The 14082-nt window shown below is 47.2% G+C and overlaps 1 protein-coding gene across 1 annotated transcript; it reads left to right on the top strand.

Annotated features, from left to right (window-relative positions):
* Nucleotides 1-353: 353 nt before the first annotated feature.
* LOC133050308 (arylamine N-acetyltransferase 1) lies at nucleotides 354-9759 on the top strand. The gene is made up of 4 exons (XM_061134432.1): nucleotides 354-429; nucleotides 1665-1750; nucleotides 4932-5012; nucleotides 7318-9759. The coding sequence occupies exon 4, from the start codon at nucleotides 7323-7325 to the stop codon at nucleotides 8193-8195; it is 873 nt and encodes a 290-aa protein (XP_060990415.1). The 5' UTR covers nucleotides 354-429; nucleotides 1665-1750; nucleotides 4932-5012; nucleotides 7318-7322; the 3' UTR covers nucleotides 8196-9759.
* Nucleotides 9760-14082: the final 4323 nt, after the last annotated feature.

Here is a 14082-nt window from a genome sequence, read left to right as displayed (position 1 = left end):
AGTTAGAGGCTTCCTGGAAATTGATGAGGAAATGCTGTCATAACCAGGAGGAGTGATTTAAAACATCCATGTCCTCCTGCTTCTCTGGGCTAATGAATCTGCTCTTCCTGGAGCCTCTCAAAACCCTAACCTCCCACAGCACACACAGGACATCCATATTCAGGCTCTCCAAGAGTAAGAACTGTGTGCCCTACAAGGTCCCTCCCCTTTTAACCCCGCGGCCTTGGCTCACCAGGGTACATTGGAACAGGAAGGGCAAGGGTCAACCCAAGTCCCCACGACTACATTTCCCAGAGCTCCGGGGTGCCGGTGACTGGACTCGGGGGCGGAGCACTTTGCAGACTGGAGGAAGGGCTCTTCCTGGGCTGGGCCAGGAAGTGGGAGGGTGGCCGTCACCCTGGTTCCTGGTCGTGGGCCCCAGAGAGCTCGGTGAGTGACCTGTTTATGCTTGGAAACTGGGCTTTGATCCTACTTCAAATGTGAGTCCAGGAGACTGGAGACTGCACAAGCCTGAATTTCAGGTCCCAGGACAGTTCAGGACGTTTGCCTGACACGTGCTTAGGCTGTGACACGTGCCATGCAGGATAGCGGAGGGGTCACAGACCCCCACTGCAGCTGGCAGGGTTAGCGTCATCGCCACCCGACACCCCAGCTGTGAGGATTCGGCAGGACAGAGAAGCATCTCTAAACGTCAGTCTATCCCTCGGAACGCTGGAGCTAATAAGAGAGCTTACTTAGAAAGTCTGTTGTGAGGAGTAAAGGAATGTATGAAAGATAGCTAATGTGTACAACACGTGTTTCAGAGGACAGGGTTCTCCTCTCGGATAACTGCAACAGTGATGTCCACCTTCTCTGAACCTAACTGGGCATGTCCCCAAGAGCTCAGTCAGTCCTGCAGACAGCAAGTTCAGGATCACCCCTGCTCCTCCGGCATTAAGGGACCAGAAATTCTCTACTGGTCCCAAAACATCCAGGGAGGCTGGGTTGCATTGTCTGCACAATGTAAGGGAATTCTTGCGGAGGTTTTCTCTGGATAGAAGGAGGGCCCCAAGGGTCTCCAGGGGCACACATGCCAGGAACAATTCTCTCAGTGTCAGGCAGGCTGACGACAGCATTCCCTGGGCGCTGATGAGCCGAGGTCCGCAGGAGAGAGGAGCCTGTGGAGGTGGACGGCCCGGAAGCCGGGGGCCCTGGGAGCTCCCTGCCCTGGACTTTGCTCTCCTGCCCTGCCCTGCGCCTGCAAAAACCACACGCCTGCTTGTTCTCCGATCACTGAACTTTCCCTTCCCTTGAGTCACTGTTTAGTTCTCAACCACACAAGAGCTGACCCCACCCTCTTGCAACCAGAAGGAAGTTGTTACCTGCCAACTATATATATAGTTCCCTCCCACCCAGAGACTTATTTTGTTTGGCCTTTATAGGTTTCAATAGTTCAGAGCCACTTGTAAAAACAGGCAGATTACACCCACAAATCTGACTCTCTATTTCTCCTCGAAAGGGAATAAAAGGCAAAACAAACATTCAGACCTTTCTGCTGACGGAGTCTGACCTTCTTTGGCTGTTTTCCTTGGACAGGAGGCTCTGCAGGCCTTCTGTGCCCTCAGCATCGTGAAGAGGGTCTGTGGGCTTGGCTTGCTTGGCAACCTCTTTTTTTTTTCATCCAGAAGATCACTGGGCTGGCCACTTGCCCCCTAGGACTGGGCCGGTTCACAGGTCCTTGCAGCAGGCTTCGACACCAAAAAAAAAACAGGTAAGAAAAGGGAACGGAGGGCTCGCCTGGTGGCTCATGGCAAAGAATCTGCCTGCGATGCAGGAGCCACAGTTTCGATTCCTGGGTCAGGAAGATCCCCTGGAGAAGGAAATCCCCTGGAGAAGGCAACCCACTCCAGTATTATTGCCTGGAGAATCCCATGGCAGAGAAGTGTGGTGGGGTACAGTCCACAGGGTCATAAAGACGTGACTGAGTGACTGAACACCAAAGGGAAGGGATGGGAAGGAGAGGAAGAGAAATTCAGAGCCCAGGGAAAGAAAAGCCGCTGAGAAGCATCTCTAAATCCTATTCTTCAGCCGAGCATCTCTACTCTAAGCATATACCCAGTGAATTGAAATCAGATACAGGAAAAAGCACTTGGGCACAAATTCTGTCTGCAGCAGTGTTCACAGCGGCTGAAACTGGAAGCACTCAGATAGGAAGGAGCCTGGTGGGTGCAGAGGTGGGAGGGGCTGGGGAGTCACTGCTCACGAGTCTGGCGTCTCACGGGGGAAGGAGAGAGTTCAGAACTAAACAGAAGGGTGTCTGCGCCAAGTTGTGAAGGTGCCAAAGGACTGAACTGTTCACTTTGAATGGTTTAGTCAGGTCGTGGGATGGTCACACCAATTTTTAATAATCTGTTGAGTCATGACGGGCTTCCCTGGTGGCTCAGACGGTTAAGACTCTGCCTGCAATTCAGGAGACAGGGATTCGATCCCTGGGTCCAGAAGCTCCCCTGGAGGAGGGCATGGCAACCCACTCCAAGTATTCTTGCCTGGAGAATCTCATGGACAGAGGAGCCTGGCAGGCTACAGTCCATGGTGTCCAAAGAGTCGGACACGACTGAGTGACTCACACTTTCAGTCAGGGCAGAAAGGCTGGCGGGAGATACTGACCCTGCTTGTGGCCCAGAGTGTGACTTCGTTGCATCACTCCCTGCCCCTAGGACCTCACTTTAGTTCCTCCTCCATTCCTTCCCTCAAAAGGAGGGTTGTTTTTTTAAACTATCAACTCCCTCGTACTTCTGTCCCAGAGTCTGGCTTTGTTCAGCTTCTGCCATCCAGACCGGCTCTGGGCGCCTGCTCGGCGGTCCCCAGAGTACCTGCCTGACTCTGTGGCTCCAGCTCGGAGCCTGGAGGAGCCACGGGCCTTCGGTGTGTTAAGGCGGGGTGTCCGATGGCCTCTGAGCAGGGCTGGCCTCGCAGTTCCCTTCCATCCCAGAGTCAGGCCGACGCCTCTCTGCCCTGGGGTCGGGAGTGAGTCTTAGTGTCAATCCAATGGGATGCCATCACTGAGACAGAGAAAAGGAAACAGACAGGATGTGAAACACACACAGAAAGAAAATCCACTCGCTCCATCTCAGCCTCTTCCAGGCGGTCGTGCCTGAAGTGCGGGCAGTTGGGATGGAAGACGCCATCTCGGTCCATGACCACCCCGGCTGCTTGCACCCCAGAGCCGCGAGGGCAGCATCTCAGGGCCGGACTGCCTCTGGACCAACCTGTTTTCAATTATTCTATTTTAGACTTTGGCTTACAATTTTGTTTGGGGAAACGATCAGGACTTCTGTAGCTCAAAAATAACATAAGATAAAGTAAAATAAAATTTAAAAAATTGAAACCACCACTGGACATGAAGGATGTAGACACCCCCAGACTGGGAGCTGAACTAGGAGGTCTTCATCTCAACCCAATCTCCGGGGCTACATCAGAGAGGTGATTGGTAACTGAAGAACCGAGTCACTTAGGGACACATCACGGCAGCCAGGTTGGACTGTTGGACTTTGCCCATTCGGTGAAACAACAGGCATTCGTTCGGTGACAGAAGAAGTCTCTCTGGCCTGACTCTCAGGGCCCTCTAGAAGTCGCCTCATCCTGTTCACCTTAGCTTTCTCCCACAGCGCTCTCCCCGGTGACCGCTGACGTGACTTGTCTGGTTCCCCAGATTCGGACACTGAGTCCGGCCCGTGAGCAAGCGCATCACGAGGGAAGGGCGCCTGGGCAAGCCCCGGCGCCGGCCCAGGTGGGACTCACAACGCCAGAGTCTTTTCTCGATTCAAGGCAAGGCGGCGGGGTGTTCAGAACCGCGGGCCGGTAAGTCCCCAGGCGGGGCGGCCCTGACGGGACACGGAGCCCCCGACACACGGCTGACTCGCACACGGGCGGGCCGGGCCGCTCCAGGAGCCCCCGGGAGGTCTGCCGGAGTCCGCGTGCAGATCCTGAAGCCAGGCCGGTCAGGGGGACCCCAGGGGACCCGGGTGGCCGACACACCGCGTCCCCCCACACCAGCCTCGGTCCCGAGTCCTCCGAAGTGCCCCGAGCCCGGGCAGGGCGCTCCGAGCAGGCTGGTCTTCACCCTCCGCACCCCAGGCGGAGGCCAACGGGTCTAACGCCTTTCACTTCAGTCACCTTTAAAACATGTTTTTAAAGTACTTCAGCCACAATGCTTGCAAGTTTTCTACTCCGTCCTATAATAAAAGGAGTCAATTCTGCCTCAGTCTTCCTCAGTTCTTCATTTTGACTTACATCTCCAGAGGCTAGGGGAGAGTAAACTCCGGGGGCTGGTGATGGACAGGGAGGCCTGGCTGCTGCAGTCCGTGGGGTCGCAGAGGCGGACGCCCCTGAGTGGCTGAACTGAGCAGACTGTATCCCGCCAGGCTCCTCTGTCCACGGGATTCTCCAGGCAGGAATACTGGAGTGGGTTGCCATTTCCTCCTCCAGGGGATCCTCCTGATCCAGGCAGCGAGCCTGGGTCTTCTGGCTGCCCTGCGCTGGCAGGCAGAATCTTCACCACCGCACCCCTGGGAAGCCATCAATTATACTTTATAGCTAAAGGAAGGTGCTACCTTACACGCTGGTCTTTGATGTGTTTGGTAAAACTTGTAGTTTCGATCGGGGGCCTGGGACAGGGTTCACCCATCCTTGTTGATTGTCTGGCCCGTTGCGCTCGGGTCCTCCTGTGACTTAAACCCCAGAAAGTGGGCTCAGAGCAACCCATGCTGCTCCCGTTGCCTGTGACTCTACGCCCGGCTCTATCCCCGTGCAATGCAGATGGCCATTTGACTCTCTTTCCTTCTGTTTTGTGATTTTAAAACATTCTTCCTAGTCATGTCCCAACGGAACTACTGCTCTTGTTTTCAAGGAAGAATATGATATATTTAAAACTATTTTTCTATTATTTCTAGACTGTGAACCAGGAAGAAGAAACATTCCAAGTCTTTTGAATTAAAACTGAGAATCCGTCTATATCGAACTTCCATAGAAAGGTTTGCTTTTCTGAGACATCTCAGCTGACTCCCTAAGTGTGTTCTCTCTGCCTCCTTTTATTCTTTTCTTGTATTTATGATCAAGTGAAATGAATCAATGTATCAGCGCACATCTAAGTTACAAGTCAATGTATAAATGTTGCAGTGTTTTCACCCAGTTTTATCCTGACAGCTACTTTCTACTGTCTCCATATTTCACCTTCTTTCATAACTTCAGTAGTACACCATCCTTATATTTAGTTGTGGAATATACAGGTATAATTTGGTTATAACATGCTGCTTGCATTCAGGTTCCAATACTGGGTTCTTCTCAATGGACTTGAGGTTACTAAATTCTAAGTTAGCATCATATCTTTAAAAAAAGAAGGAACAAAGGGAAAAAATTTTTTAAATCAAAATATAACTTAAAAAAGTATACATTGATTTCCAAATAAAAGGAGGGGAATTAACCCACCCAGAAATGAAATGGTTAGGCAGGTCCAAATCATGTTTCTTTGGTTCTACATCACCTGCCCTCCTAACTTACCCAGTACTGATTGGATATAGAAGTGGAAGAGGGTCTGTGGTGGTCTAGTTCAGTACCAGTTCTCTCTGAGTCTGATGTAGAGCTTTTGGCTTCTACAGATGTTGAGAAAGGATACTGATGGATGTAAAGCTGAGAAGAAATGAAATAAGCTTAAGAGATTAGGAGATCAGTTTACAGATACCAAAAATAAAGTTGAAACACTAGCAAAATGGGAAAAATAACAGATTAAAAAAGAGAACTAGGTGAATCTGAAAGAAAAGACGTTAAGAAGGACAACAGAAATACATAGCTTATCACCATTAACCTAGGGCAGGCCCTTTTAAGCCTCTCACCTCAGACCATGTCATCTTACCAAAGGTAATACACCACTGTTACAATCAGTGATTAATGGACAGAAACCTTTTTGACATGGGATTTTACAAAATAAGAATTTTTTTTTGACTCACCATAAAAAGCAAGATCTATCTTAAGACTTGATTGATGTCTTTTCTCATCTTTCTTTCTCCTGCTTTTCATTCCTCAACTCGTTAAATTCTTAGTAGGTGCCATTCTCCAGCAAGACCTCCTACTAGCTTTGGGCAAATATCCTACCAGCTTCTGGCCCCGCAAGAAAAGCACCTGCTTAGGTTTCAGTGGAAGCCCTGCAGCAGAGTCTTAGAGTGCTGACTCGGGCCACACGCCATCCGTTGGCAAAGCACTGGTTCTGGAGCAAAGGTGCTTTGAGGTGCTCCTGGCTGGGCCACGTGTCTCTTCTTTCAGCTCCGTGTGTGCGGGTCCCTGCCCATATGCATCAACCGGATGATGGTGCCCTTTGCCCAAACTGCAGGCTTCCCCTTGCCCTTCTCACACTGACTCCTCATCTCAGAGGAAGAGCCCAAAGGCCGGGCCGCATCGTGGTCCACGCTTCCTCTCTGTCCCTCTGCTCCCCTCCTCCTGGCTTCCTTGAATGTTCTTTGGACGCTCTAGGCAGGTTCTGACTTAAGACTTCTTAAAAATTCTCTGGTCCTTCCTGAGTGATCCTCCCACACATATGGATGTGGCTCCTTCTCTCCCATCCTTAAAATTATAGTGAAGCTTTCTCTGCCCGCCTTACTGGAAACTGAAGCTCTCTCTGCGTGTCTTATCTTCCTTCTTTGCTTTATTTTCTCCAGGGCACTGATCACAATCTAAGAAATTGCATGTGTTTTTTAATTCATTCATTTCATTATCTGTGTCATACCAGCCCCCATAAAATGAAAGATTTTTTTAAGACAAGCAACCACTAGGTCAGTAATGTATACATAATAAAATTTGAGCAAGCTATTTATTGAATAAGTGAATAAATCAGTTTGTGAACAAACTGACTCATTGAGTAGGAAAATATCTGTAAAGTTCAGCTAAAGAGGAAACGGAGTGGGTCAAGTACCTTATTATATCATTCTCCTGTTTACATTAGAAATTTGTTTGTAAACTCTATTTTAACTGATGCCAATTTGTACCTTTCCTTACTCATCATCAAGAAAACCACATGTGACCTCTCTATCAATTCACTCATCACTTCATCTGGATTTCCAACTTCTCATACTCAAAACGTAGAAGAAGTAATACTTTTCTTCACCATTTGTGAACTTGTACATGCAAAAGGCATTAAAACAGCAAAAGCACACACAAAAGGCTTATAATTATAGATATTTGTAACCATTGTATTTACATATTTAAAATACATTTGCTAAAATCAAGCTAATCAAAGAAATCCAAGTACAAAAGTAATATATTTGCTTTTGTTTTCCTTGCCTTAAGGAATCATGAACATCGAAGCATATTTTGAAAGAATTGGTTATAAGAACTCGAGGGACAAATTGGACTTGGAAACATTAACCGACATTCTTCAGCACCAGATCCGAGCCATTCCCTTTGAGAACCTTAACATCCACTGTGGGGACGCCATGGAATTGGACTTAGAGGCCATTTTTGATCAAATTGTGAGGAGGAACCGAGGTGGGTGGTGTCTCCAAGTCAACCACCTCCTGTACTGGGCTCTGACCACGATGGGTTTTGAGACCACCATATTGGGAGGGTATGTTTTCAACACGTTCACCGACAAATACAGCAATGCCATGATTCACCTCCTGCTGAAGGTGACCATCGACGGCCGGGACTACATAGCCGATGCTGGATTTGGACGTTCTTATCAGATGTGGCAGCCTCTAGAGCTAATCTCTGGGAAGCACCAGCCCCAGACACCTTGCATCTTCCGCTTGACCGAAGACAGAGGAACCTGGTACCTGGACCAAATCAGAAGAGAGCAATACATCCCAAACCAAGAATTTCAGGATTCCGACCTCTTGGAAAAGAATGAGCATCGGAAAATCTACTCGTTTACTCTTGAACCTCGAACAATTAAAGACTTCGAGTCTGTGAACACATACCTTCAAGAATCTCCGGCATCTGTGTTTACAAGCAAGTCATTTTGCTCCTTGCAGACCCCAGAAGGTGTTCATTGCTTAGTGGGTTTTACCCTCACCTACAGGAGATTCAATTATAAGGACAATACAGATTTGGTAGAGTTTAAGACACTGAATGAGAAAGAAATAGAAGAAAATCTAAAAAACATATTTAATATTTCCTTGGAGAAAAAGCTTGTCCCCAAACATGGTGATAAATTTTTTACCATTTAGAGGAAGCAGTAAAAATGGTCTCATGATTACTGCTGGTGCTGTGACTTTTTAATCACAAAAAATTTAAACGTCAATAAAAGTTGTTTTGTTATTGTTTTTGCTTTGTCGCTAAGTCTTGTCTGACTCTTTTGCAATTCCATGGATTGTAGCCTGTCAGGATCCTCTGTCCATGGGATTTCTGAGACAAGAATACTGGAGTAGGTTGCCATTTCCTTCTCCAGGGGATCTTCCTGGCCCAGGGATCAAACCCGTTTCTCCTGCATTACAGATGGATTCTTTATCACTAAGCCTCCAGGGAAGCCTGTCTATAAAAGTAGAGAGAATGAAATAATAAATCTCCACTTATTTATCACTCAGTCCATCAACTAGGAACTAGGGGCCTATCTATCATATTTTCTCAACACGCCCATATTTTATTGAAGAAAATCATAGACGTCAGATCATTTCACCCTTTAAAAATGTCAGCATGCATCATTAGATAACATTTTTAAAAAATTTTTGAGAGTTGGACTATAAAGAAAGTTGAGCACCAAAGAATTGATGCTTTTGAACTGTGGTGTTGGAGAAGATTCTTGAGAGTCCTTTGGACTGCAAGGAGATCCAACCAGTCCATCCTAAAGGAGATCAGTCCTGAATATTCATTGGAAGGACTGATGCTGAAGTTGAAACTCCAATACTTTGGCTGCCTGATGCAAAGAACAGACTCATTGGAAAAGACCCTGATGCTGGGAAAGATTGAAGGCAGGAGGAGAAAGAGACGACAGAGGATGGGATGGTTGGATGGCATTATCAGTGCGATGGATATGAGTTTGAGTAGGCTCATATGAGCCTACTCATATGGATATGAGTTTGAGTTGGTGATGGACAGGGAAGCCAGGAGTGCTACAGTCTATGGGGTCACAAAGAGTCGGACAGGACTGAGTAGCTGAACTGAACTGAGCCTTTTCCAAATTTATAATAGCAAAGATTTAAAACATTTAATGATGGTCTATGGTTTTCTTGAGGAAAAAGTGATATATGCTAGAAAACTTCGCATGTTGGTTGAATGTTGAATTCATAGAACATGTTTAACCATCATTCAGTAACTAGAACATAGAGGAAATCATTTTTATTAAATTCTTCCAGTGTATATCCAATGTCAAATTTGAGCAGAAATACCATATGTATAATGGGATTATAATTCAACCAAGAAAAATGAGAAATGATATTGCTTCCAAATAACCTAATAGTTCTCAAGACAAAGCATAAACCAATACTTGTTAACATAAGTACCAAGAGACTGACACAGCCAATAATTTCTTACATGGCTCTTTTTCACAACCACAGTTCTTCATGTACCTTTTTTCTTTAATTAATTTCTTAAAATTAATATTTTCTTTTTTCTTCAAGTAAGCTTTCTTCATGTACTTTTTTTTTTCTTAATACGTTTTTTCAAACACTGATATTTGGAATTTTCAAATTTTGGAACTAGGTATTTTTGTCTACTACTAAAAGTCTAAAAATATGTATTATCTGTAAAATCTTGATGATGAAAAATAAATTAAAATGTTACTGGCCAAGATAATATCAGTCTCAAAGGTTTTTATTTTTTTTTTGAAAAATTAGGTTATTATTATTTTTTTTTTTTTGCAGTAGAGTCTTCGTTGAATCCTCTTTCTTGTCTCCCAGTTCTATTCTTTTACTTCCCTTTACTCTTTGTGGTAAGAGAAATACTATGTGCTTCAAAGTATGTAGTTCTGAGTTCAATCCTGTGGACACCGGGTGAATCACTTGATGAACCTGTGGCTCCCATTCCTTGGGGTAAAGCGGGGACACTGCCTGGATAAATACGTGTCAGACCTAGAGCACCATCTTCCCTCCCTCCCGATGAGCCTTGTTCAACTCTGCCGCTTTATCTTGCAGCAGGGCCAGTCATGCCTGGTACCCTTGGGCGGAAAGGGTTTTCTCACATTCTGAAAAGACCATGCCAAGGGAGGAGATGGTGGCAAGTTACATTACCCAGATCAAACTGTGGCTCAAGAAAAAAGATGCAGTTTTGTACAAATGAGTCAAAGTCATATTGTATGAGTATCCTGAAACCCAGGCTTCCCAGGTGGCTCAGTGGTAAGGAACCTGCCTGCCAATGCAGGAGACACAAGAGACGCAGGTTCGATCCCTGGGTCAGGAAGATCACCTGGAGGATAAAACGGCAAACCACTCCAGTATTTTTGCCTTGAGAACCCCATGAACAGAGGAGCTACAGTCCATGGGATCGCAAAGAGTCGGACACGACCTAACATATCCATACAACCAGAAACCCATTTGCTTTTCCTTGCATACCTTGATGACATGGCGGGGGGAGGGGGTATGGGGGTGGCAAAATAGTTGAAAGATACTTAGGGATATAAAATTTAGCTTCCAGATAGAACAGGTGTGCCTTTCTCTCTGTGCAATGTTAACATCTCTCCAGTGGAAATTTAAATGAGTGTTCTCTGTGGATTAATGATTATTGATCCTGTTACTACTGCTGCTTAACAAATTGCCCTGAAGCTTAGTGGTTTCAATTATTTTAGTTTGCTCACAGATCCTGTGAGTCTGTACTTTAGGAAGGGCACAGAGGAATGGTTCTTTTCTACTCTCCAATATCCTGTCTCAGCTGAGAGAACTCCAGTGGCTCATGGTTATTGGATGGTCACATGCTAGAACCATGTAGAAGCACCTTCTCTGGCACTGTGTTGCTGAGCTGGGCCCACAAAGGGTCAAGCTGCATGTGGCCTCTGCAAGTGGTCTAGGCGTCCTCGCAGCATGGGAGGCTCAGGGCAGTCATAGTTCTCAACCAAGGACTTGGAATGCTAAGTATGAGGGTTCTAGCTTATATGGTAGAAATTAAAGCACCTTTAAAAAAGAATGATTGTTTTCAGGTGAAGGGAAATTTCTCTACAGTCGCAATGTTGGGCAAACACCACCTTCATCTAAGTTCACAATATTTTCATTCCCCCCAAATAAAACCCCACACACGTTGAGCAGTTTAAATCCCCTGTCATGACCTAGCATCAAAGTCACATAGCATCTTTTATTGCCACATTTTGTTGGTTATAAGTAAGACACAAGACCGTCCGGATTCAAGGGACAAGATCTAGACTTCACTTTCTTTTCTTTTCCTAAAGATCTTTTTGACAAGGACCTTTTTTTTTTCCCTTCAGTTCTCTTATGCATTTATTTTTGACTGTGCTGGGTCTTCCTTGCTACTCAGGATTTTCTCTGGTTGTGACAAGCGGGGGCCTACCTTCTAGTTGCGGTCCACAGATTTCTCATTGCAGTGGCTTCTCTCATGGAGCACGGGCCCCAGTCCTGAGGGCTTCAGTAGTTGGGGTTCCCGGGCTCAAGAGCACAGATTCAACTGTCGTGGCACACAAGCTTAGTTGGTCCACGGCTTGTGGGATCTTCCCGGACCAGGGATCGAACTTGTGTCTCCTACGTTGGCAGGCAGATTCTTTACCACTGAGTCACCAGGGAAGCCCGGAGACTTCACTTCTTGATGCAGAAATGGCAAGTTTCAAAGATATTCTCACAGGCATCTTTAGAAAATATAATCTGACAGTCAACCCTCTGGTGGCAAAAAACGTACGTTCGCGTCTCCTCCCATCCTGGCATCAGGCTCAGCCTCGAAGTCCAGGATCAGGTCATCAGGGTAGACGCAGACGAGGCTTCTCAGCCGCAGTTTTGTGAGTACAGCTCTTTGAGTTCCGTTCTTCTTGATGAGAGTCCTTGTAAACCATTGTGACAAATTACCTTTCCCGACACACTCCACAGGCAACAGCAAAACAAGTGACAAATTATCACTGTGGACAGGTCCATTCCCTACGGGATGAGCAAGGAGCACACAGCACCCCTTGGTCCGTCGTAGGTCTGAAATCCGGTGGGGCCCCTGTGGCCAGGTCCCTTGGGAGGCCTCAGTCCTATCTCATGGGCGTTGTTTCCATGGTTCTTGCCTTTATTCTCTGGGCTTTTTGATTCACCACATGCCTCTGCTGTGATTTTCATAATGGTTAAAACTGACAAAAAAAACCCAAACTTATTTTCTTATAAGGAGACTACAGCCCCATGGGAGCTAACAAATCTTTATCTAGGGATTTTCCTTCAGGGAGAGGGTAGTTTTGTCCAGAGGCCTCCCAAGATATACCCAGACACCCTAGACTCAAGTGTAGTATGCTGACTTGAAGGATGAGTGTGAGTTTACACAACTTAATATGCAGGCGTTCATTACTATGTTGGGACGCTGTTTCTGAGAAGTGGAGTCCTCAGTTTGGGTCCCCTGAAAATAGACCTGTCTTCAACTCATGGCCATAACAGTGAGGTCAAGTTATAAGGAGGACCTAAAATGGAAGAATGTTAGGTAAGAAAAGAAGCGTATTCAGGGGCAGGGGGTTAGATGGAGCAGTTTACGATGAGAGACTTGTTCATTTGGGAAGTGACATCAGTAAACAGAAGAGGAAACGGGTAAGTGAGGCCACGATTGAAAAGTCAGCACGAGGCCTCGCTAAGATGGCTGCTGTGGGCAACAGGAGCTCACGCCACTAGGATTCACAAAAGAGTATGTGTGAAGGCCCTGCCGCCCTCCCTCCAGAATTTTCCACCACAGAACAAGAGGTAGGTGCCTTTGTCCACTGGTTCTTACCTCCCATTGGTTGGGAATTCCCCCAGAGGTGTTTCCTCCTGCACGTCCAGGCTCCACATGAGAGCGGGTTTCTGCAGACAGCCATTGGAGAAGCCCTGCGGCAAGAAGCAACGGTACCTGGTATACGTGTGGGTACAGGTAGTGGTGTGTGTCTCTGGCGGCTCAGTTGGTAAAGAATCCGCCTGCAATGCAGGAGACCAGGGTTCCATCCCTGGGTCGGGAAGGTCCCCTGGAGAAGGAAACAGCCACCCACTCCAGTGTTCTTGCCTGGAGAATCCCGTGGACAGAGGAGCCTGGAAGACTACAGTTCCAGGATTCGCAAGAGTGGAACACGACTCAGCAACTAAACTACCGGAGGTGGTAGAGTCTGGTGGAGGGGTAAAGACAGGCTGGGCGTGGAGGCAGGGCCCTCAGATAACCCCAGACTGTCAGAGCAGCCAAGCTGGGGTTGGTATTCAGGCTTGGCTGTGCTGTGCTGGGCTTGGTCGCTCAGTCGTGTCCGACTCTTTGCGGCCCCATGCACTGTAGCCCTGGAGAAGGCAATGGCACCCCACTCCAGTACTCTTGCCTGGAAAATCCCATGGACGGAGGAGCCTGGTGGGCTGCAGTCCATGGGGTCGCGAAGAGTCGGACACAACTGAGCGACTTCACTTTCACTTTCACTTTCATGCATTGGAGAAGGAAATGGCAACCCCCTCCAATGTTCTTGCCTGGAGAATCCCAGGGACGGGGGAGCCTGGTGGGCTGCCGTCTATGGGGTTGCACAGGGTCGGACACAACTGAAGCAGCACTGCAGCCCACCAGGCTCCTCCGTCCATGGGATTTTCCAGGCAAGGATACTGGAGTGGGGTGCCATTGCCTTCTCCAGGGGATCTCCCAACCCAGGGGTTGAACCGGGGTCTGCCACACTGCAGGCAGACTCTTCACCATCTGAGACACCAGGGAAGCCATTCAGCCTTGGAACGAATGTTTCACCTTTTTTGTTGTTTCATGATGTGTAAAACTAGACATAAACGTGCATAAGAAATAAATGAATACACAGAGAACCTATGGAACCAAAGCTGTCCATTCTGACAGCAGAAAGGTGAACTGCCAAACAGGAACCTAGAAGGAACCTCTTCTATTTCTCAGGGCTTTAACAAACAGTGAGCCAAATGCTGTTTTGGTAATGCTAACAATACCCAGCTGCTTTCACTGTCAATAATTGTCGGGATTTTTTTCTGGATGTGT

This window comes from Dama dama, chromosome 32 (genome assembly GCF_033118175.1).
Source record: "Dama dama isolate Ldn47 chromosome 32, ASM3311817v1, whole genome shotgun sequence".
Taxonomy (NCBI): Eukaryota; Metazoa; Chordata; class Mammalia; order Artiodactyla; family Cervidae; genus Dama; species Dama dama.
Note: the sequence above shows the minus strand (reverse complement) of the source record. Positions and strands in the feature narration are given on the sequence as shown.

Excerpts from the sequence above, each read along its gene's own strand:
- LOC133050308 (XM_061134432.1), top strand. The coding sequence starts at position 7,323 with ATGAACATCGAAGCATATTTTGAAAGAATTGGTTATAAGAACTCGAGG.